The 22,707-nt window shown below is 46.1% G+C and overlaps 2 protein-coding genes across 5 annotated transcripts in view; one reads left to right on the top strand and one right to left on the bottom strand.

The window, feature by feature from the left end:
- Nucleotides 1–19,457, top strand: part of PSMC3 (proteasome 26S subunit, ATPase 3) — a 35,224-nt gene extending 15,767 nt beyond the window's left edge. The window contains exons 12-13 of one of the 3 annotated variants that reach the window (XM_005302321.4): nucleotides 115–243; nucleotides 19,054–19,457. In XM_005302321.4, coding sequence (XP_005302378.1) covers nucleotides 115–225 — 111 coding nt within the window. In that variant the 3' untranslated portion in view covers nucleotides 226–243; nucleotides 19,054–19,457. Of the gene's footprint in view, nucleotides 1–114; nucleotides 999–7,108; nucleotides 9,781–19,053 lie in introns of those variants that run through there. The other 2 variants (XM_042849312.2, XM_005302320.5) reach the window with 2 other exon arrangements.
- On the bottom strand, nucleotides 974–21,318 carry LOC101933992 (transmembrane protein 178B-like). Of its 2 annotated transcripts, XM_005302359.5 has the most exons (4): nucleotides 20,792–21,318; nucleotides 11,122–11,235; nucleotides 9,104–9,241; nucleotides 974–2,674 (listed from the first exon to the last, which is right to left on the bottom strand). In XM_005302359.5, exons 1-4 carry the CDS (start codon nucleotides 21,165–21,167, stop codon nucleotides 2,430–2,432), a joined length of 873 nt encoding a protein of 290 aa, XP_005302416.1. In that variant the 5' UTR covers nucleotides 21,168–21,318; the 3' UTR covers nucleotides 974–2,429. The 2 variants fall into 2 exon arrangements, with proteins under 2 accessions (XP_005302416.1, XP_042705247.1); XM_042849313.2 differs by lacking the exon at nucleotides 9,104–9,241.
- Nucleotides 21,319–22,707: the final 1,389 nt, after the last annotated feature.

Below are 22,707 nucleotides of genomic sequence, written 5' to 3'. Positions count from 1 at the left end.
GCTAAGAAGGTGGAAAGAAGAAAGCTTGGGGTGGGATGGAGAAATTTATGACAGGTTGATGTGGTGCCAAGCCAGTGTTCTGTCCCTTAACTACTCTCTCTCTCGTTGGGGTAGGGGATGATCGCACTTCGGCGTGGAGCCACAGAGCTCACCCATGAGGACTACATGGAAGGAATCCTGGAGGTTCAAGCCAAGAAAAAAGCCAATCTGCAATACTATGCCTAATCTCTGCACTGCAATCAGGTATTGTGGCCTTGGCAGAATTGGACAGGCTGGAATTCGAGAGGACTGAACTAAACAGAGGATGGTTAAGACTGGATTGTTTGGTCATATTTTATGTGCTGGAAAAAAAAAATAAAGCTTTTTTTTTCCCCTCCTTTCACCAAAAAAAAAAAAAAAATCCTTGCCTAGATAAGGTTCATAATGCTACAACTTGAAGGGAAAATAATTCATCCCCTCCATGAATGTGAAATTGGCCTTGAAGTCTTACTTGGGTTGGGACAGGCTTAAATCCTAGGGTGAGAGTAATTGCTTATGTTTTAGAGCCCCTTGCTGTGGAGTAGGAGCGACAGGGAATGATATATTTAGGGGTTGTAAATGTAATCTAAATCAACCATTGGCTGCAGGCCAAAGGGACGCAAGGTCCTCAACACATCTACAATCCTTTCACTGCTGCAGTCAGCGGAGGCAAACAGCTAAGCAGAGCCTGTCCAATTCTACACTGGCTTTAGCAGTCTTTTGTTAAGGTCATGTACTTGTTCCCAACCACAAGCCTCTCTTAACTTCTCCTTTGCAAAGGAATGTTCTTATCTTCTTGCTCCCAATTCCACCCAGTATCCTTCCCTCTTGGTGGCTGTTACACCCCTTTCTCAACCTGTTAATATATGACTATTGTATACGGCTTGAGGTGGAGTGAGTAGTTACTGCTCTGCAGTGCTGTGGAAGAAAATAACTCACCAAGCCATTCAATAAACAAGTTTTTCAGTACTTTAATGCCAGTTGAGAATCACAGCCTCCATTTAAAAATGACACTTTATAAATACACTGACTTTAGCACTGCTTATCTTACATGCCATTCAGTTGTGTTACACATCTCTCTTCCACTGCCTGTGCACCTTGTGGGGGGTGGGGGGGAGAGCAGTAGGAGGGATGTATGAAAGAAAACTTTACCTGGCAGTAGCTTGGCTCATGTTCCTGAGTTAGCCCTAGTGCTGATGTGGGTTACAAGCTGCTCACCATCCATTCCTCCAAAAAATGTTTTGTTCTCTGCTGGTTACAGGACGTGGCATCAACTGAGCTGTGGGTTTGTGATTGAACTGTGCACAGCTAATGTATCCCCCATTCTAGACAGACAACTAGGGACAAAGCCTATGCAGGGACAGTGTATGAAATGAGCATAAGCCAAGCTTTCTGGGGAAAATAAATCTTCTGGATATACTGCAACAAGCTACTGTGACCGCTCCAGCTTCTTAGTGGCAATGTGTCCTCCTCTAAGCTCAACAGTAAAAGCTCGTAACTCTTCTCAGAGAGCGCTCTTTCCTTGCAGTTAGGAGTCATGTACCTCAGTTAGAAGGTAGCTGGGTCCTTGAGGTTGATCCCAGCAGCTGAAACCACTGCCACTCTGTCTCCTTATGGAACAATTCCACAGTGAATGAATGGTGCTTGTAGCTTATTGTTCCTAGCTTTTGCACACACTCATAACTAGGGTCATGTGCATTAGCTGGCAGATGCTGCTGCTTACTCAATGAAGTGACTGACATGGAAAGCAGAGGACCAACTCCCCCCTCACCACAGAAGGGGAAGGCTGGTTTGTTTAACTCCTGCTGTCTTTCCAAGCAAGTTCAGTAGTGGCCACTGGCAGCCCCCATTACATAATGGGGGAGTGAGCCTCACTTTTTGCAGCAGATCTATCAATACTGAGGATGGATGAGTTGCCGTAACCACTATTTGGATCTTCACGCTCTTTTGGACAATGGAGGTCTGAGCCAAACTGCTAGAGGCCAAGCCCGTTGGAAGGGTGTTCAGCCTCCTGTCAGTGTTACACAAACTCTGCAGCTACACATTTATAATGGACAAGAATCCTCCACAACTGGACTAGAACAAAAGAGCTGCAGTTAGTGTTTCAAATAAACAGGAGATAATCCCTTAATTATAAAAGAAAAACTCCCTCTTAAATCAATGAGCAAGTCAGTAGAACATTAACCCCAGCTTGTTGTAGAGTCTGTCTAAGACAGAAATTCTGTAGCAGGAGAACCACAGGGTCATATTTGCCCCAGGACTTGGCCAAAAACCTTTAACATCCCTAGTTTGTTCCACAGGTGTGTACCACTCTCCGCAATGGGGCTGAAATGCCATGTCCATGGTGCTGTTAACCCACAGCTTTACCTAGGCTGTGCTTGCTGGAGTCTCTTCTCCTGCACCCTTTGAGGTCACACAGCTCCATTTTCCTGTCTGGGTTTCTGTACAGCAGTACGAGAGGCATTGAGCGAGGGGGCCAGCGTGCAGAGGAATCCAGCCAAAAGAGTAAGTCCCAGGCCTCCCCAGGCACAGAACATGGACCAGCCGTAGCCATGGCTGATATCCTCTGGCAGCCCATAGACATAGCGAGGATAGCGAGACAACTCAAAATTAATCCCAGCCACACAGGTACAGAGTGAGATGATGCAGCATGTACCTGCAGGAGAAAAGCAAAAAGAATAGGCGGCCTTTGACCAGGCCTGCAAAGCAATGCAGCTGTACCCATAGTTTCCTTCCTTCCTCCCTCCCCAGGCAATGCCAAGTCTGACTCTTGATGACCTTTTATTCTTTACACTGAAATCTTATAGAAAATGGAAAAAAAACAAATGCATCCCACAGCTCCACTACACTGCATTTCATTTTCCAGCTCCTCAGGTCAGTTTCCCCTCACCTCATTACACACACCTGCCTAACGTAGGTTGACTTACCACAGTAGTGTAGACAAGACCTAAGTTACATTACTTCAGTTAGGTGAATAACGTAACTGAAGTTGATGACACTGCGGTACGTCGACTTAAGCAATAACACGAGATGTTCACCTGCAGACTTACCTTACTCTTCTCTGGGAGCTGGAGTACCAGAGTTGATGGGAGAGTGCTCTGCCATCGACTTAGCAGGTCTTCACCAGACCTGCTAAATCAACACCGCTGCATCGATCGGAGCAGCAGTAAGTGTAGACATGGCCTTAGTGCTCATTCCTACACTGGTGTCTCACCTGTGCCCCACCATCCAGGAGCTGTTTCAGATTAATTTTCTCTATTTCTCTGCTGCATTTTGCTAACTTGACTTATTTCCTTTCCTGCCCATGTTCCTAATCCTCTCACTGCCCTTTGTAGAAATCTGGCCTCTCATTTCAGCTAACATGCTATTCACCCCCTCAGCTCACCAAAAGTTCAGTTGAGCTAGGTAGGCCTCCATAGTAAGCTTCCTGCTGTTCTTTCACCCATTCCCAGAGAAAGAACCAGCTGAAAGGAAGCCTTTCTTGGTTTGGTAAAGGTTCAGCCTTCGCTATTAAAGCACCTGGCATATATTTGTGCTGAATAGTTATGCACCAATAAATTTAAGGTTGTAGCCACATCCACCTACCCTGTGGCCACCATCACATATGTCCTGGATAGGTCATTTAAATACCAGAACCCAAGTGTTGGAAAGCCAGGAGTTAAAGTTACACATCTCATGCCAGCCAACCTTCATGCTGGGAAGCCAGGACATTGTGCTGCTCTTGTGGGAGTGGAGCGCTTTGTGCTGCTCAGTCTCCAGGGGGACTGTTTGTCTTGGACTCAACTACCAACAGTGGCCTACTCCATTCCCTGAATGGACAAGAGGAGAGCAGGTACCCAGACTCCTCTAACTAAGACAGTCCCACTGCCTCCCAGCTCAGGAAGTACTTGTAGCCAAGGTCTGGCCCTTTTGAGCTTCCCCTGCTCTCCCTCGCTTAGGTACAAGGTAAAATGTCCTCTTAGGAACGTTTTGCTACAAGCAAACATTCATTTTCTCCACTGTCCAGCCTTCTGGGGTTCAGGTTTTATGCTAAGATCTCATTGCTAGGTAAAAGATTAGAATTTTTTTTTTTTTAAGGAAGCAGAGGGCTCTGCCTTTGCCCTGTTTAACAATGCACTAAACTTGCTGGAGCTTTCCAAATCCTCATCTCATTCCAAAATGAACATTTCTTATTCCACTAAATTTTGCACTGTGCACTATATCTCCGCTCGGGGAGGCTAGTAAACTATGTTGCATGTCTCCTCCAAACTTTTTTTTTTAAGTGGCCAAAAAAAAGGCAGAAGACCTTTGCGGCCTGAAAAAGAGCTCATTTTCCAGGCCGTCTTCTATCAGAAACCTTGGTTGACATGGCTTCAAATCCCCTACCCCACTCCTCCAAAATTTACCCTGATTATTGACCTAAACTACCCATTTTCACATGTTGTGGTTTTTAGAGAAGGTGCAACATAGGAATATCAGATCAATGACTGACTTCCAGAACACTCCATCGCTGACCATTTTTAAATGAAGATTAAAGCTACACTCTAGGAATCATTTTGGGAGAGGTCTATCTCCTGTGTTATAGAGGAGGGTCAGATCAGATGATCACAATGGTACCTTCTGGTCTTGGAATTTATGAAACAACTATTCATAAGTAATTACTGATTCTCTGCTTAGGAAATCCACTAGGTTGGTGGTGACACTCAGGAGGTGAAGACACATTAGGGTTATCCTTGTTGGCTCCATGGCTAGAGCCCGATGACTTCCAGCAGTGAGGAGCCAAGCAGATGCTTCCTTACCGGTTTATGTAGTGCAGCACAAGGTGTTATCCATTAGGATCTGCACTGTGGAGTTTTTGAAGAACAGATAGAAAGGCCATGTGGGCTAGCCTGACTGTGAGCTCCAGTACATGGATGTAGAGCCTCATATTCTCTAGGATCTGAGTTCCTTGCCTTTGGAGATGATCCAGTGGGCTTCCCAATCTGAACCTGATGTGTGTGTGATTAAAGTAGTTTTGGGGGGGGAAGAGAGGAGGGGTTTAGAATGGTAACACCGCCAAGCCCATTTTTCAGGTTCCTTCCAGTAGCTTAGTTCTGTGACAACCTGCAATAGGACCATCATCTTCTTGTTCATCTGGTGTTTTGTTGGGGAATACAGCTACCTGAGACAAAGGCTGAACAGTCGCAGGTGAAGTCTGCCAAGCAGTGTCATATACATGTGGCCTAGCAGCCCCAGAAACATTTATACAGTTGCAGTCAAGCACCAGTGATTGCTGGGGCAGGAGCATTTCTTCAGGAAGGGATGCTCTTGCCAAACTGGAATCAGGGCTCCTACGATCTCTGTCTGTGATGGGATGAGAGACTGGTTTTTCATAGTTCAGCAGGGTTACATCTACACTGCACACCAGTAGCAGCGGTCTATAGGATATGTGCAGCTACACACAGCTGTGAAAAGCAGGCCGTGTCCTCACTGTGGTGTGTAGCTACACGTGTCTGTGAAAGGCTCTGACTGGGGGCAGAAAGTGGGGAAAGGCTTTGGCAGCTCCCTGGAGCAGGGAAAGGCTCCAATAATGGGGAACTGCTGCAGCCTTTCCTCACAGCCTCTACCCCTTACAGCCTTGTCTCACTGCTGGAGCCTTTCCCTGTGGTGGGGAAAGACTCCAGGAACATGAAGGCAGTGGGCCACTACACTGCTAAAAACAGCAATATAGGGGAAGCACTGCTTGGGCAAGTAGGATACGTACCAATAGGGTTTAGACCTGTCCTTACTTTACTTTCCTAAGCAGTGTTGCACTGTGCTGTGGTAGGAGGGCATGTAGAGTCTACTCCACAACCCACCAACAGGAGTGTGCCATTCAGACATACTTTAGGAGTCCCAGATGAGAGAATAGGGAGAGGGATGATGTACTTCATGTGTGCTGCAGATTCCTGCTGAGATCCACCCTTAATCAGCCAATTGTCCAGGTAAAGATAGATGTGGATACTTTTTCTTTTGAGCTGTGCTGCTACCATCATTAGGCATTCTGTGTAGACTTTCAGGGCCACAAAGAGTCCAAACAGCACCACCTAGTAATAGTTTGACCCCACCATGAATCCTAGATACTTCCTGTGTGCTGGCTGGATGGGTATATGGAAATACAGATCCTGCAAGTTGAGAGCCATGAACCAGTCCTGGGCTTGCAGAGATGGACACAAGTGTTACCATCCTGAATCTGTCTCAGGTGTAGAATAGGACAAAGATCCCATCTCTTCTTCAGGATAAAGAAATACTGTATCTCTATTCCCATGGTATCTCTGCTATGGTTCCCAGATGAAGCAATGAGATCATTTTTGTTTTAACAGGCTCTTATGAGAAAGGTCACAGGATGGGGAAGGCAGAATGTAGTGAATGGAACTGTACAAGGTAGCCTTGGGCAATGTTATCTAATGCTGTTTGTTAGCTGTGACAGCCACGCGGGCCTGTTGGAATGGGGCAAAGTAGTTCCTGAAGTAGTTATAGACTTTAGATCAGCACCGTTGTGACTCTCAGGCCTCCCATCAAATCTGCTGTCTCAGAGGAAGCTGGGTTAGCCAAAGAGGTGGAAGACGGGCATCCCCTGCAGCTGATATTCCAGCTGTTGGCCCTGGAAGTAAGACGACCTCCCCTGCGGTTGGTGGGGTTGATATTTGTAAGAGTTTCTGTAGGGAGCTAATGTGTAAATGCCAGGGACCTTAAGAAGGCCTTTGAATCCTTGTAGAAGTGGAGCACTTCATCTGTCCGCTACGAAAGGCGCACCATTCCCTCCAAAGGCAGGTCCTTTATCATGGCCTGTACTTCCTGTAGTATGCCCAGTGCCTGGAGCCAGCAGACCTGTTGTAGTGAGGGCTGTGGCAATCAATCAATCTTGCAGTCGTATCAGAGGCATCCATAGCTACCTGCAGCAATGTTCTCATGAACCATCTGCTCCTCCTTGATGATCTTCCATATTATCCCTGCTATTCTTTCCCCCATGAAGTAATTGTACTTGGTAATTCACCACCCAAAGCAACACCTCATGAAGATGCCTTTTGTCCAAACAGGTCTGAATTTTGTGGGTCCTTATTCTTAGACTTTGATTTCTCTTGCACTGCAGATGACCAATAACCCTGGGTTTGGGTGAAGGCAGAAGTGCTCAAAATCTTTCAGCAGCACCTGATACCTTTTCTCCACACTCCTGGAGGTGGGAGGAAGAGTGGCCGGGGTCTGCCATAGCTCTTTCGCCAGTTCTGGGATTCTTTCATTAATAGGGAGAGCGATGCTGGCGAGGGTCATCGCACTCAGAATATCAAACAGTTTGTGAGACTCTTTACATGAACTTAGTCTCTATGTCCAAGGACTCCACCATTCAGGACAGGAGGTCCTGGAAGGTATTAAAGTCTTCTATTGCTGAGGCAAATGCTAGTGTTAACACCTTATCTGCCGTTGGAGGATGCTGGGGCCTGTCCTCTAGTCTCCTTTTCTGTGAGGCAATGTCTGGTTCTAGTGTGGTTGGCCTAGCCAGAAATGCTGCCAGAGAGCTTGGGGTGCAGGAAGGTGATCTGCTCCTTGACATGTGGGAGGACAGTTGTCAGTAAGACCAATATGGCATGCTATACAAATATTGGCCACATTAGGGCTGGCTGGCTCAGTGCCCCCTCTATGCTGGTTGCACTCCCAGATACCTCCTTGGGTCGTTCTCTGATGACAGGAGACGGGGCTTTCTGCTCAATGCTGGAAAGAAGAATTACATCAGTGATGGGAGGAGGACTATCTCACCTCATTCAAGGGTGATGATCACTAATGGTACAAGGCTGGTACCAACTATCTCTTCAGTATATTGGGAACAGCCCTGGGAGTGATATGGATGTCTCCAGAGCATACCTGAGCCTCTTGCTCAGCTCTGTCATGAGTATCATTGCAACTGGGTCTCATGTTCTGCATGATTGATTAGGAGCTTTGTCCTTGAAGTGGTGTTCCCTTGTCTTCCATCCGGGAGCTCCCCTCAGTCGGAGTTACGTGGATGCTCAGACCAACTACACAAGTTGGTATGTTATTTATGAGTGGGCACAGGGGCTGGCTGTGCTGCCTGAGTCAGGGCAGTTGGTGCGGGAGCTGGAGTTGTTCGTGCTGACTTAATCGCTGCCAGGACTGTTGCAGTTGAGGCGCCCATGCTGAGGTGGTCATTGCCGAGGTCTTACTTGACACTGAAGTGTTCAGCACCGACTCTGCCAATGTTCTCTACTTTCCACTGCCCCATCCCGAAGTGTGTTAAGTCCTTGAATGAGCACTGGCCAATGCTGGCTTATCCATCCTCACTCTGGACCCAGAGGTGACTGTTACAACTAGAGTGACCCACATGGACTGCTCAAGCAAATGTAGCTTGAGCCCTGCTTCCCTGGACTTGTGGGTCCTGGCAGAGAAGGACTTGCACACAAAGCACTTATTCAGGAGGTAGCTCTCCTAGGCAGAAGAAGCCTCGTCTGTATCCATCCTTGAGGAGGCTCAGCCCATTGCAGGATGGGTAGGGTTTGAACCCTGAGTGGACTCTGCCATGAGGTGTGGTGATTGGCACTAAGCCCCTTGCCTTGCTGTACATGGAGATCATCAATTTGCCATTTTTAAAAAAAAGAAATGTCCTTTAGAGAAAAAGTGTGGGGACAAAATTCTTCACCAAATCGACTGGAAGAACTGGTTTAAGGTCTCTGAAGAGTGTAGCGGGTCGTAGTCACTGGATTCTGCCTCACTTCTATGGGCAGCAAGAGGGAACCGAGGGAGGGTCACTACTGCCCCACCGTTTATATCCTCATGCAGGAGCACGAGGTGGCGCAGGGGACATGCACAGCCTTGATGGACACCGCTACTCAGAAGACTCTGATCTTGCATGCATGCCTACAGTGAGATCTACACTGACACAGATGCAAAGAAGAAACCTGACTCATCTCCTGCCATGCGGATCTAAAATTTCAATCTCCATGTTATATCAACTCTTGCATTAATAAATGGCTTTATGCTGTTTGCTGATGAGGCTGATTATACTTCTACCTGCTTGGGACGTGGCTCTAATGCTTTCGATCAAAAGTTTGATATTAGAATGAAGAGAAACTCTCACCTCCCATGAGGAAGAGCAGCCCTGCCACGTATTGCATGAGCTCGTGCTGTTTACAACAGCCCAGCATACCAATGATCCAGCCAAACAGGATGATGGAGACTGCCATGCCAATGAAGCCGGCTGTCATTCTCCGCAGATCTGAAGAGAGAGAGGAGCAAGAGGGGAAGAAACAAAGGAGACACCAAGACAGGATGTTGGGGAGGCAAGAGAGACAATCCATTGAGATTATTAGGTCTACTAATAAATTAGTATCCCTGATGGGCTTTCCCATACTGCACCTTCTTAGAAAGAAATTGTTTGCATTACAGTAGTGTCTAGGTACACGAAGACCAGGGCCCCTTTGTGGTGGGAACTACACACTGTCCTGAAGTGCAAGAGACAACTCGGACAGAGGGTGATGGGTGGAAGGGATACAACATACCAGCATAACAAACACTCTGAGGGTTTGCAAACATCATATTAAAACCACAACTTTTTGTTGCTTTGTTACACTGGGGTTATTTGTTGTTGTTGGGAAGTGATTAGCTAGACAGAGAGACAAAGGAAAGGAGACATTGAAAGGAGGGGGGAAGTACGGAGGGCAGGTGTAGTGAGGCTACAGAGGAAGAGGATTGGAGCAAACAGCTAATCAAAATGGGAGAGAATGTCCATAGTAAAAGCTGTAAAAAAAAAAAAAATCTGGAGGTCCCTGCTTCTTTCTGCTGCTGCCAACAACTCAGTTTCTGGCTGACTTCTCCTGGCAGTTTCTCTTTTTACTGAGCTCAAATGGGGTTGGGGAAATGGATGGGGTGTTCCCTGTGTACTGGAGTATCGGGGACACTGGGTAATGCTATCTGGGTCTCAGCTCCTCTCTTCCTCACTGTAGTACACCTACTTGTCTCTGATTCTGCTGGAGCAGAGGGCCACCTTTTAAAAAATGATAATGAGTTTGAGAGCCCAACTTGCATCACTTTAAAAAGGTTTTATTTTTAAAGGACTGATGCTCAGCACTTGCTGAAAATCAGGCCCCTTTAATGTGTCTCAACTTGGGCACACCAAAAATCACTAAGCACTTTTGAAAATTTAGACCAGAATGTAGGAATCCAGTGTTCTGAGCCCTATGCCTACAGACTTGTCAAGCCCTATGGCATTTTCTTGCATGTCTCTCTAACCATAGTTCTTTGTGACAGCATTCATGTGCAGCACCTATATGAACATGCAGATGTGTGAGGTTGCAGCATGATCTCAGTCATGTTGCATTAATTGCATAAAAAGTCACCTAAACTTGTGCTGGTAAATTATATAGAGTGGAAACCAGCAGGGGAAGCTGGGTTGCCTAGTAACTCATATCCTCAGCAGTCCAGGAGGGAACCCCAGAAGGCAATGTGAACATGGATAGGACAAATAGGGGAAGTAGGTGAGGAAGGAGATAGTGGAGCACTTTCAGGTGCGTTGCAGGTGACTAGGCAGCTGGGAGGGGTTTGGGTAGGAAGGAACTGGCAACAGGAGGATGCAAGGATGGGCATGTGGAAGAGTCAAAATTAGCATGCTTTGAGAGGAGAGGTCATGAGAGTTAGGGAGTTAGAATGAGGTTACGCATCATTTGGGATGTAGAGAGAAAGCATGGCAGACACTGTACAAATCAAATAAGTGTACAGCCCTGACCCAATAGGCCTAATCTGTGCTTCAGCATTGAGTCTAACCAACACCAAGCTGTTGTGAGGGTATCCCATAAACTGCAGTGACACTTCCATCACACCCTAGCAGATCTGCAACATTATTGCCAATTTATATGGCCACTGCAGTAGCCACTCCAAATGTCCTCTACATTTGGGTCACTTTCTGTTAACATAATTTGCTTGTCTCCAGCCTCCCTAATTAAGGTTCATTTAGGCTCTAGATACCATTCACTGATCTCTGAATCAGTGCCCCATTTGGTACTGAAGTCATGGCAGTGACCTAGATATGAAAGGTTCTGAATATGCTTGTACCCTGCTTCGTAAGGGTGCATGGCATTGGTAAGAGTCTGGATTACTTACGGAGAGCATGCCACTCGTCCTGCCGGATGATGTTGGTAATATTGATGGGTAAATTGCGTGGCAGAGAGGATGAGGTGTAATGGTACTTCACAGCAGTGCAGCGCTGAATAACTCCTGAAAGACACAGAAAGAGCAATGTCTGTACCTAGCTTGACTTTAGGAAGTGCCTCATTGCCTTTGTTGTCCTAAGAAGCAGAGTTTTGCCAGTCTAGCATGCCAGACGCATGATGGTCTTAGTTCAAAGTTAACCCACTAACTCAAGCCAGCAAATGAATAGGACAGCAACAGAGCAAGTGTAACCAAAAAAGGGAGTGTGACTGAGTTTCAGGATGGGCACACAAAGTGTGATTAAAAGGGGAGGGGGCCAGTGTGGAATAGTCACTGAGGGAGAAGGCAGCCCCATTGCCTGGGAGTGAACAAAACACTAGTAAAAGCATACTAGGGAACAGTCCTGCTCAGCTTCTGACAATGGTTGTGAAATGCTCAGGGATATTAGAGAGGCTACAAAGGCAGACAATTCAGTAATAATGGGAGATTTCAACTATCCTCATATTGACTGGGTATATGCCATCTCTCGAAGGGATGTAGAGATAAAATTTCTAGACACCATTAATGACTGCTTCTTGTCCTGAATCCCATAAGGGGAGAGGCAATCCTTGATTTAGTTCTATGTGAAGCACAGTATCTGGTCCAGAAGGTGAATATAGCTGAACCACTTGGTAACAGTGGCCATAATGGAATTAAAATTTAACATCCTTGTAGGAGGGAAAATGCCAAAGAAATCCACCACAATAGCATTTAACTTCAAAAATGGGACCTACACGAAAACGAAGCTAGTTAAGCAGAAATTAAAAAAGAACAGTCAGAAGAGTGAAATGCCTGCAAACAGAACGGAGGCTGTTTAAAAACACCATAATAGAAGCTCAAACTATATGTATACCCCAAATAAATAAAACGGGACCAAAAAAATGCCATGATGGCTAAACAGCAGGGTAAAAGAGGCCAAAAAGGAATTCTTTAAAAATTGGGAGTCAAATCCTAGTGAGGAAAATAGAAAGGAGCATTAACTCTGGCAAAACAAGTGTGAAAGTATAATAAAGCAAACCAAGAAAGAATTTGAAGATAAGCACACAATTATAAGAACAGAATTATCAGACAAATAGACAAACATAATATGTTGGGGGACAGTCAATGTGGCTTTTATAAAGGGAAATCATGCCTCACCAATATATTAGAATTCTTTGAGACAGGGGTCAACAAGCATGTGGACAAGGATAATCCAGTCCATATCATGTACTTGGACTTTCAGAAAGCCTTTAGCAAGGTCCCTCATCAAAGGCTCTTAAGCAAACTAAGCTGTCATGGGATAATAGGGACGGTCCTCTCATTGATCAGTAACTGGTTGAAAGACAAGAAACAAAGGGTGGGAATAAATGGTCAGTTTTCACAATGAAGAGGTAAATAGTGGGGTCACCAAGAATCTGTAGAGAGAACCAGTGATGTTCAACATATTCATAAATGAGCTGAAAAAGGAGGTGAACAGTGAGGCAGCAAAATTCTCAGACAATACAAAATTGCTCAAGATAGTTAAGTCCTAAGCTGACTGTAAAACATTACAAAAGGGATCTCACTAAACTGGATGACTGGGTGACAAAAATGGTAGATAAAATTCAATGCTGGTAAGTGCAAAGTGATGCAAATTGGAAAACATGTTTCCAGCTATACATACAAAATGATGGGGTCTAGATTAGCTATTACCCCTCATGAAAGAGATCTTGGAGTCATTGTGGCTAGTTCTCTAAGACATTCACTCAATGTGCAGCAGCAGTCAAAAAAGCTAACAATGTTAGGAACCATTAGGAAAGAGATATATAATAAGACAGAAAATATCAAAGCTGCTATATAAATCCATGGTACACCTCCACCTTTAATACTGCATAAAGTTCTGATAATCTCATATCAAAAAAGATATATTAGAATTGGAAAAGGTGCAGAGAAGGGCAACAAAAATGATTACGGGTATGAAACAGTTTCCATACGAGGAGAGATTAAAAAGACTGGGATTGTTCATCTTAGAAAAGAGATGACTAAGGGGGGATATAATAGAGATCTATAAAATCATGAATGCTATGGAGAAAGTGAATAGGGAAGTGTTATTTACCCTTCACAGAACACAAAAACCAGGAGTAACCCAATGAAATTAATAGGCAACAGGTTTAAAACAAAATAAGGTACTTCTTTACACAACACAGACAACCTGTGGAACTTGTTGCTGTTGGGTGTTGTGAAGGCCAAAAGTATAACTGGATTTGAAAAAGAATTAGATAAGTTCATGGAGATAGATCCATCAATGGTTATTAGCCAAGGCGGTCAGGGACAAAACCCTATGCTCTGGGTGTCCTGAAACCTCCAACTGCTGGGACTGGATAACGGGATGGATCACTCTAAAATACCCAGTTCTGTTCATTCCCTCTGAAGCATCTTGCACTGACCACTGTCAGAGACAGGATACCGGGCTACATGGACCATTGGTCTGACCCAGTCTGGCCATTCTTATCTTATGTTCTTATGATTTTCTTCTCTAATGAGATTCATTGGGACAGTAACCTCTCAGCACAGACCTGGCTCCACTGGGTATTGGGGGAGGGACAGGCTTCACAAGGAAAAAAAGGCAAGTACACGGGAGCCCTCTTAAGTCCAGGGATATTTAGAAATTGAGAAGGGGATGGGGGAGAGTGATCTCAATTTCCCACATGCTAAAAGACTGTTGATTTTAATTTATTTTAGAATTGAATCTGAGTGCGTAGATTTGTAAAACCACACTAAAGAGGGAGATTCCAGAGCATGCGCCCTCTCTAAGTCCTTATACAGCTCCCATCAACAAGGGCAGAAGAACAAGATTTGCATTTTGTTAATAAAGACTTAGTTCAGAGACGTAATATGGGGGATTTCACTGTATGGACGCCTCTTATCCACTCCCAGAACTCAATCTAACTCTTATTGACTTCAATGGGATCAGGTCTCATTCACAAAAGATTTGTGCAGCTCTGAATTAAGTACTTAGGCCACATCCTCCACATCATGGTATCTAATTAACTAACTAATTCCAATCATCATTGTCAATCACTGTTTACATATCCAATTATTAATATTTACCATACTAAACACTTTATACGGTAGGGCTGAATTTTTAGTGTGTTCACTTTATCGATCGGGGTGGCCAAATTTACTGACCCTCCGAGCCGCATACGACAATCTTCAGAAATTCGAGAGCTGGGGCACACCTGTCGGGGCTTCAACCCTGCAGGAGGCAACAGCCGAGACTCGGGCGTCAGCCCCACTCCTGCTAAAGACGGGAGCCCCAGCAGGTGTGCCCCATGGGGCTGAGTCCTCAAGACCCCCCTCCCTGCAGGGCAGAAGCCCCTACCCCACCACCAGGCAGAGATCCCAAGCTCCCTACTCCAGTCTAATAGGTGGAGAAAGGGGAGGCTCCAAGAGCTGCACTTTAACCATAAAAGACCCACATGCAGCTCACAAGCCACAGTTTGGCCACCCAGTTATAGATCTAGCTTCTTGGTGTGAGTTTTTATGGAATCTATAATTAAGGCTGCAAGTCTGTCATGGAGGTCACAGAAGTCACAGATTCGGTGACTTTCCGGGACCTCCGGGACTACTCCAGTGGCCGGTGTGTCTGGCCCAGGGACCGCCTGAGCAGCTCAGGCAGCCCCTGGGCCAGCAGCAACGGGGGTCCCAGGCCACATGCCGCTACCAGGCCCCCACCCCAGCAACAGCAGGCAGCCCCTTGCCCCAGAGTGCCCAAGATTTAGTCAGGGGTATATAGTACAAGTCATGGACAGGTTACAGGCCAGGAATTTTTGTATACTGCCCGTGACCTGTCCATGACTTTTACTAAAAATACCCGTGACTAAAACGTAGCCTTAGCTATAATACAAACAATAATTAGAAATTCTATATAAAACTAAGAGCCAAATTAATCAAATTTTATAAAAATCAGTGTCACATTAGTAAACAGATATTGCAATACAGGCCCAAAAACAAACACTATGATTTACCTCCTACATTCAGTTAGGCAGGGTTTGTCAAAGGTAAAACCTATTTTAGATAGACTACTGTAAAGAATAATTGTACTATCACATATATAGGAGAAACAATTTTACATTTTTATCTCAGTATATAAATATACAATTTAAGAATCTAGCTTGCTTTACAGATCACTTATGTCCCAAGGGATCTGAACTAAGGATTCATTGGCTAAAACTTCATTGATTAAAACGAAGACGCACCAGCTCTTTATTTAAACTGGATGGTTTAAATATTTTTAGAATATAAATCCCATATACATCTGGTTTCAAAATGTTAAGTCCATTACTTTCTCTCTTAGGGGTTGAAATTTAGTATAAATTGTAGGGTGGAAACAGAAGATACTATATCAATAAGTGTTTCCCTAAAGGTGAATTTGAAGTTTGTAAATATTAAGGCCAGAAGAGACCATTATGATCATCTAGTCCAGGGGTCGGCAACCTTTCAGAAGCGGTGTGTCGAGTCTTCATTTATTCACTCTGATTTAAGATTGTGTGTGCCAGTAATACATTTTAACATTTTTAGAAGGTCTCTTTCTAGAATATATAACTAAACTATTGTTGTATGTAAAGTAAATAAGGTTTTTTAAATGTTTAAGAAGCCTCATTTAAATTAAAATGCAGAGTCCCCGGACTGGTGGCCAGGACCCAGGCAGTGTGAGTGCCACTGAAAATCAGCTCGCGTGCTGCCTTTGGCACGTGTGCCATAGGTTGTCTATCCCGATCTAGTCTGACCAGCTACATAACACAGGACAAAGAACCTCATCTGATAATTTCTGCATCAAGCCCATACCTTCTGGTCGAGCCATGGTGTATGTTTTAGAAAGATAAGCAGTCTAGATTTAAAGACTGCAAGTGTTAGAAAATCCACCACATCCCTAGGTAAATTACTCTAAAGGTTAACTGCTCTCACCGTTAAACAATTGTGCCTTATTTCTAGTCAGGTTTTCTAGCTTCAGCTTTCAACCATTGCATAATGTTCTACCTCCTTCTACTAGATTAAAGAGCCATTAACTATCACAATTTTCTTCCCCATGAAGACAGTTGTAGACTGTGATCAAGTCACCTCTTAACCCTCTCATGGATAAATTAAATAGATTAAGCTTGTTTAGTCTCTCACCATAAAACATGTTTTCCAGATCACAAATAATTTTTGTAGTTCTTTTCTGAACACCTTCCGGTTTTTCAACATCCTTTTTGAAGTGTTGACACCAGAAGTAAACACAGTATTCACTAATACCATATACAGAGGAAATACCAGCTCCTACTCTTGCTTGATATTCCCATCTTATACATCCAAAATTTAAAATATATATATAAAGTTTATTTGACAAGACACATTTTCCATACAACCATGTTTATTTGGATTACTCATCCTACCATTTTTGAATTCTTTCCTGATTGCATCCCATATAAGTCTTTCACAGTCTTGATTGGGATTTATGTCGAGGTAACTGGCCTATAGTTCCTGGGTAATCCTGTTTAACCTTTTAAAATGTTGGCGCTATGCTGACATTTCCAGTCCTCTGGAATCTTCTGTGTTCCAAGATTTGTTAAAAATCAACATTAATTGTTCACAGGGCTCCTCTCCCAATTCCTTTAATACCCTTGAGTGCAAGTTATCCAGTCCTGCAGATTTTAAAGTGTTTTAACATTAACAGTTGCTATTTAACATTCTCCCTCGTTACTGATGGGATAGTATGTATTTCATTATCACTTTATGAGATCACTTACATCTTCCTGCTAATTTCCAAGTACAGAGAAAAAAATATTTATTGACTACTACTGCCTTTTCTCTATCATGATTGATAATTTTACCTTTCTTTTCTCATATTGGACTGTGAAATTATAAGGGGTACCATTCCTCTGGGGTCAGAGGCCTGCAGCTAGCTAGCTAACTGGTTAACTAGCCCTGTCTGCTGCACATGAAAAAGAGCAGGACATGGAGGAAAGAACTGCAATATCTTCCAGAAAGCTGAGGGACCAGGGGCTGTGCTCCCAATGCACTGCTACAGGTGCTAATGCAGAGAGCAACTGCTCCAGAAACCAAATAGACAGAAGGCAGACTGTGTGGAGTCCATTATTGCTGAGGCTCTGAGGCAAGTGCCAGGACATCTTAATAAAAAAGTTACTAGCATGAGGGTCAGAGTTGGGGAAGCAACCAGTTAGCCTGCACAGACTTTGAGGGAAGAGTCTGCAAAGTTTTGATTTGTTTGGTAAGAAGGCTTAAAATAAAACTAACTGGTGGAAATTGCTTCCCGGGATTCCTTGAGAGAGCTCAGACAGAACTAACTAAGGACGTGAGCTGGTTCAGCAAGATCAAAGCCTGGTCTGGTAGAAGGAAGGCACTATAAAATAGGCCCCAGTCCTTTTTACATGGTCCTATACCATTGCTGGGATTATTTTGTTCCAGATTATATTTAAATAACTTCTTATTGTCTTTTAACTCTGCTGTCCATAGGGGGTTTTTCCACTGATCTCTTTAACTGATAAGAGAAGCTATCTCCATTTCCTGATTGCACGCATTGCCATCAGGTTCTCCATTGCTTTTATTTTATATTGCTTCTTTCATCTCTCCTCTTAATCAGGATTTTTTTTTATCCAAGAAATCTTTTCATGATTGAAAAAGTGTGGGTTTTTTGGGCATTTAATAAAAGCATTTTAAAACAATCCCCCATTATTGTTCCCTCTTATGTTTGAATATTTCCTCAGCTAAATTTTGCTCATGATAGTTTTCAGCTTCTCTACCTTATCGTACATTTATGTTCTGAAATTCTCACCTGTAAAGGCTGAGATGCTTGAAAGTCTCTATAAAAATCACATTACCATGTAATAATGCAAGTTACTACATCCAAATTACCAGACCCTATTTCTGTTATCAGTTTTTGTCTTGTAGTAATAGGTAAATAATTAGATAAAGGCAGGGTGAACTTAGTTTATTCAAACCTTGAGGAAGGCCCATAAGGAGTTGAAACAATGGATTTCCCCCTTCCTAGTCTGCTTCCTTAATAAATCTTTTACAAAATCTCTTATTGAAATCTTATAAGGTCATTTATTCCTCTGTCACTGCAGGCCTCTGAAATTTCTTCTTTTTCCATGAATCAATTAGTAGTCCCCATTAAGGTTTCAGATTTGGGCTCGTTGCAAAGCAAGAAGAAAGAGAGCCTTGCAATGATAAATTGTAGCAACCTGCAGACCCTAACAAGTGAAAATGTTTGCCTATAGTTCCCTACACATAATAATGTCCCTGACCAAAGAGCACAATGACAAAGTCATCTCCCCACTGATGTGAAGAGGCTGGTTACAAACTGTAGCCACAGGAAAGTTGGGTGGGGAGAGGCTGTGAGCAAAGCAGGGAATGAGGAGGAAACAGTGAGAAAAAAGAGCCAGATCCATTTAAATCCATGATCCTGCAATACTAACACGTGAATGATTTTACTTCCATGAGTAAAGAGGTAGGTGGATCAGGCCCTAGACAGAGAACCACCACTCCTGTGCCAAAAAAAAAAAAAAAAAAAAGCCTGCACTTTTCTAGCTGATGGGAATGGACTCTTGGCAAAGTTTAAAAAAAGAAGAATACAGTGAGACTCCAAGTAATGTGGGGGTGGTTTTTTTGAGGGAGGAAAATGCTAGTAATTTCAGTAGAAGCAGAATGATTTGATAGGAAGCAGAAACAGAGGCAGACATTTTAAAATGACAAGGTCAATTAATAAAATGAAACTAATGAACTGCCTTTTAGTGGAATGAAATCAACATGGAAATATAAATGAAAATGGATCCTGGTAGATTAAATGGAGAAAGAAGCTAATTTATTTTGTAATGGCATTTCTAGGAACAACAGCCACAGCTGCACATTAGAGAGGATTCAGAGATGAAGCCCAGCGCCACAGTGAGTCATTCCATCTTCTATTGTACAGGGGCTATGGGGACTTGAACCACAGCTGGAGGACACAATCAAAACTACTCGAACATTTGGTTTTTGCTATTTATTTTCATTTTGTGCCTAAGTCAAGGAGCTTCTCCTCCCACCCCGTATTCGTCCATGTTAATAAATATCTCTTGGGTCAGTAAATCATGCTCTTCAAAACAGAATTTTTGTTGTATCCCACTTTGTAACTACTCTGTAGATTGTCTATCTGGATTGTAGGCAAAGTGGGACAGAGGCTGTCTTCATAACTGTCTAAGTCAAACAGCACACTGTTTGCACTATCAGAATAAAATATAATAATGTTTGAACAATTGCTCAACTGTGTGTCATATGCCCTGTTAAAGGATAATCTCCTTAGCCCAGGTAGCAGGGCTGGTGGAGCAGGATCAAAGTTCTATCCCCACCATAGAGATTGGGGCATAGCAGAGAGATGATCATGCAGTGGGAGAGGGCACATACCTATTAAAATACATGGAAGTGTCACATGCTGTAATAGGAGAGGATAGGCCTTTTCTGTACAGCTCAGGTAAGACCATGCTTGGAATATTTCACTCTTGGCCATTACCTGCCAAAAACATACTGACCCAGTGAAGCAAATTCATAGGTTGAATATGGAGGGGGGGGGGGGGACATCCCTCCAGGGAATATATGGAAGGGTCTCCTCAGGATCATGGCACTAGTTCCAATGGTGAGGACTTATAAAAATAGACTGGGAAAAGCCCTGCAGACCATATTGGGCTGCCTACCAGTTTTCAATGACAAGGAGGGAAGCATCCTGATCAGACCCAGGCCTGGCCAAGATAACAGCACAACTGTAGCAGTGCTACATGGGGTAGGCATCTGCCATACCCCTTCCAATAAACAACCTTTTAAAGCTACCTGGCTGTGAAAAGCCACTGCTGCCCACAGACTCCTGGTCAGGGCTGTGAGCTCGGTCCCCTGGAGTCACCAGTGCTCCCTTTCAGCTAGGGTACTGCCCTATAGGAAATGCTTCAGGGGAAGGTGTCAAATCCCCTTGCAATTCCTTGGCTGCCTGAGCTGCTACCCCCCAGGTAGTGGCATTGCTCCCCCCCCCCCCCCCCCAGAGACGGGCCAGAGCAGCTGGGCGCTGTTGCCACCCCCGCACCAGAAGCAGATGCAGCCAGGTGAGAGGCTGAGGGGGCTGAGCCGGCCCTAGGGATGCATGGGGGGGGGGAGTGACAGACCCTGCGGCATAGGAAACAGACCGACTTCGGACTGAGCCGGCCCGCGACAGGATGAACCACTCACCCCCCGGGGCTCTGCCCTCGGCCCAGCAAGCGGCGGAGGACCCGGTCGCCGGGTGGGCGACAGATACCCCCAGCCCTTCCCAAAGGCTCTTTCCGGCCGGTTGGCGCCAGCTGCCTGGGGCTGAATGGGGAGCGAGGCGGGCTCAGCACCGCGGACAGCGGCTGCTTCCAGCCTCGAGATGCTCAGCTCAGCCACAAGGGACCCAGTTACCGGCAGGGGGCAGCCCAGGGAAAGGGCAACGCGGGCTGCTCCCCACCGGACAGAGCCCTCAGCCCCCCCCCCCCAACCCTCGTCTCGCCCCCCCTTTTCCTCCCCCTCCGCCCGGCCTCCCCCAGCGCCCCCCTCACTCCGCCGCCAGCTCCCAGCCCCGCACCTTTCCGGATGAGCTCCTCGCTGTCTGGCTCGTAGCCCGCGCGGTGGCAGCGCCTCCAGAGCCCGGAGACGGTGGAGTTGAAGCGGCGGCCGCAGTGCGAGTCCAGGGCGGCGGCCGGGGCCGGGGCAGAGGCCGGGGGGTGTCCGGGCAGCAGGGCCCGCGGGGGGCGGGCGCGGAGCGGCAGGTGCGGGCTGGGCGCCGACATGGAGCCGGGCGGGTCGCTGCGCTTGTGGCCGAAGCCCCGGCAGCGCTCGCGGTGCCGCCGCGCGTCCGTCTGGTACCAGGAGTCGGTGCCGATGGCCACGGCCAGGAGGGCGAGGGCAGCGGCGGCCAGAAGCAGCCCCGAGCCGCTCAGCGCCTGAGCCGCGGCCGCCATCTTACCCGCGCCGCGGGCGGGGAGCGGCTAGGCGGGCGGCAGCGCGTCCCCGGCAGCCGGGCTGGCGGCCGCCTCTCGTGCTCGGGGCCCCGGCTGGCGGCCGCCCCCTCCCCGCCGAGCAGCCTGGCCCGCCACTCCCGCCCTGGGGCGCTGAAAGGGCGCCCGGAGCGGGGCACGGCCCCGTCTGCCCCGGAGGAAGCCTGGCCCCGGGCGGCGCGGCCCCAGCGGGGCGAGGCTACAGCCGGGTTCCCGCCCCACCAAAGTCCGGCGCCTGCGGGGCAGGGAATCCCTGGCTGCCGAAGAGCCGCTTCGCAACCGCGCGGCGTGCGCTGTGCTCCAGGGCCAGGCTGGGGAGAGCGGCCCGGCTCTGGAGGGGCCACGGCGCTCAGTGCCCCGGGCTTTGGGTACCTCCCGCCTGGGGCCCCTAAACACGGGAATCACTGGGCATCATCTTCCGTGTCCGCGCTCCTCACGGTCTTAGCCTGGCTCCCAGAGGCGAGCCTGCGCCTCCTGAAACGCTGCCCGTGCAGTTTAAAAAAAACGCGTTTCCATCTGCCGCTGCTTCTGGCAGGGACGCGTGTGTGTGAAATGCTGCATGCATCGCAGGCTGTGCTTTTCTCCAGCTGGCCCAAAATCAAGTGGCCACAGCTGGGCATGGCCAGATACTCTGGCGATGCAAGCCAGGTAACTCTTTCAATGCAAGACAATGTTAAACCCAGCGATAGGATCCACCCCAAGAAATGGACCTACAAAGGGCTCTAGGACTCCATCACGAGAGGATTTTGGCTACTAGATAGTTATGAGGGTGAGCACAAGGACAGCCCTTTTCTTTGAGAACCATGTTTGAAATCCCACTTAGGGTACCAGCGAAAGCCTAGTCTCTAGTGAATGTCCATTCTGCTGTACCATCCTGTGATCATAGCCAAGTGAAGCTGGAGAGAGCCATGAGCGGAACAGACAAGAGTGCTACAAGATACCCTTCAGGGCTATCTGTAAATCTGTCTGAGGACTTAGGTCTAGAATAACAGGGGTACTGCATGTCTGTAGCAAAGGGCCTTACCAGAAGGGTATGGGGAACTTGTATACTACATAGTGTAAAACTGGCTCTACAGGGTCAGACCAATGGTCCATCTATCCCAGTATCCTGTCTTCCAACAGTGGCCAGTAACAGATGCTTCAAAGGGAATGAACAGGGCAATCCATCCTCTGTCCTCCAGCTCCAGCATCTGACACTCAAAGGCCTAGGGCCACCCAGTGCATGAGTTAGTTAGTCCCTGACTAACTTGAGTAATAGCCATTGATAGACCTATCCTTCATGAACTTATCTAATTTTTTTTTTTAATCCAGGTTATAGTTTTGGCCTTCACACCATCCCCTGACAACCAATTCTACAGGTAGACTGGGAGTTGTGTGAAGTACTTCTTTTTGGTTGTTTTAAATGTGCTGCCTATTTCATTGGGTGGCTCCTGGTTCTTGTGGTTATGTGAAGGTGTAAATAATACTTCCTTATTCACTTTCTCCACACCATTCATCATTTTAT

This window comes from Chrysemys picta, chromosome 4 (assembly GCF_011386835.1).
Source record: "Chrysemys picta bellii isolate R12L10 chromosome 4, ASM1138683v2, whole genome shotgun sequence".
NCBI classification, from domain to species: Eukaryota; Metazoa; Chordata; order Testudines; family Emydidae; genus Chrysemys; species Chrysemys picta.
The sequence above is the reverse complement of the archived record's forward strand: the minus strand, read 5'-3'. Positions and strand labels throughout refer to the sequence as shown.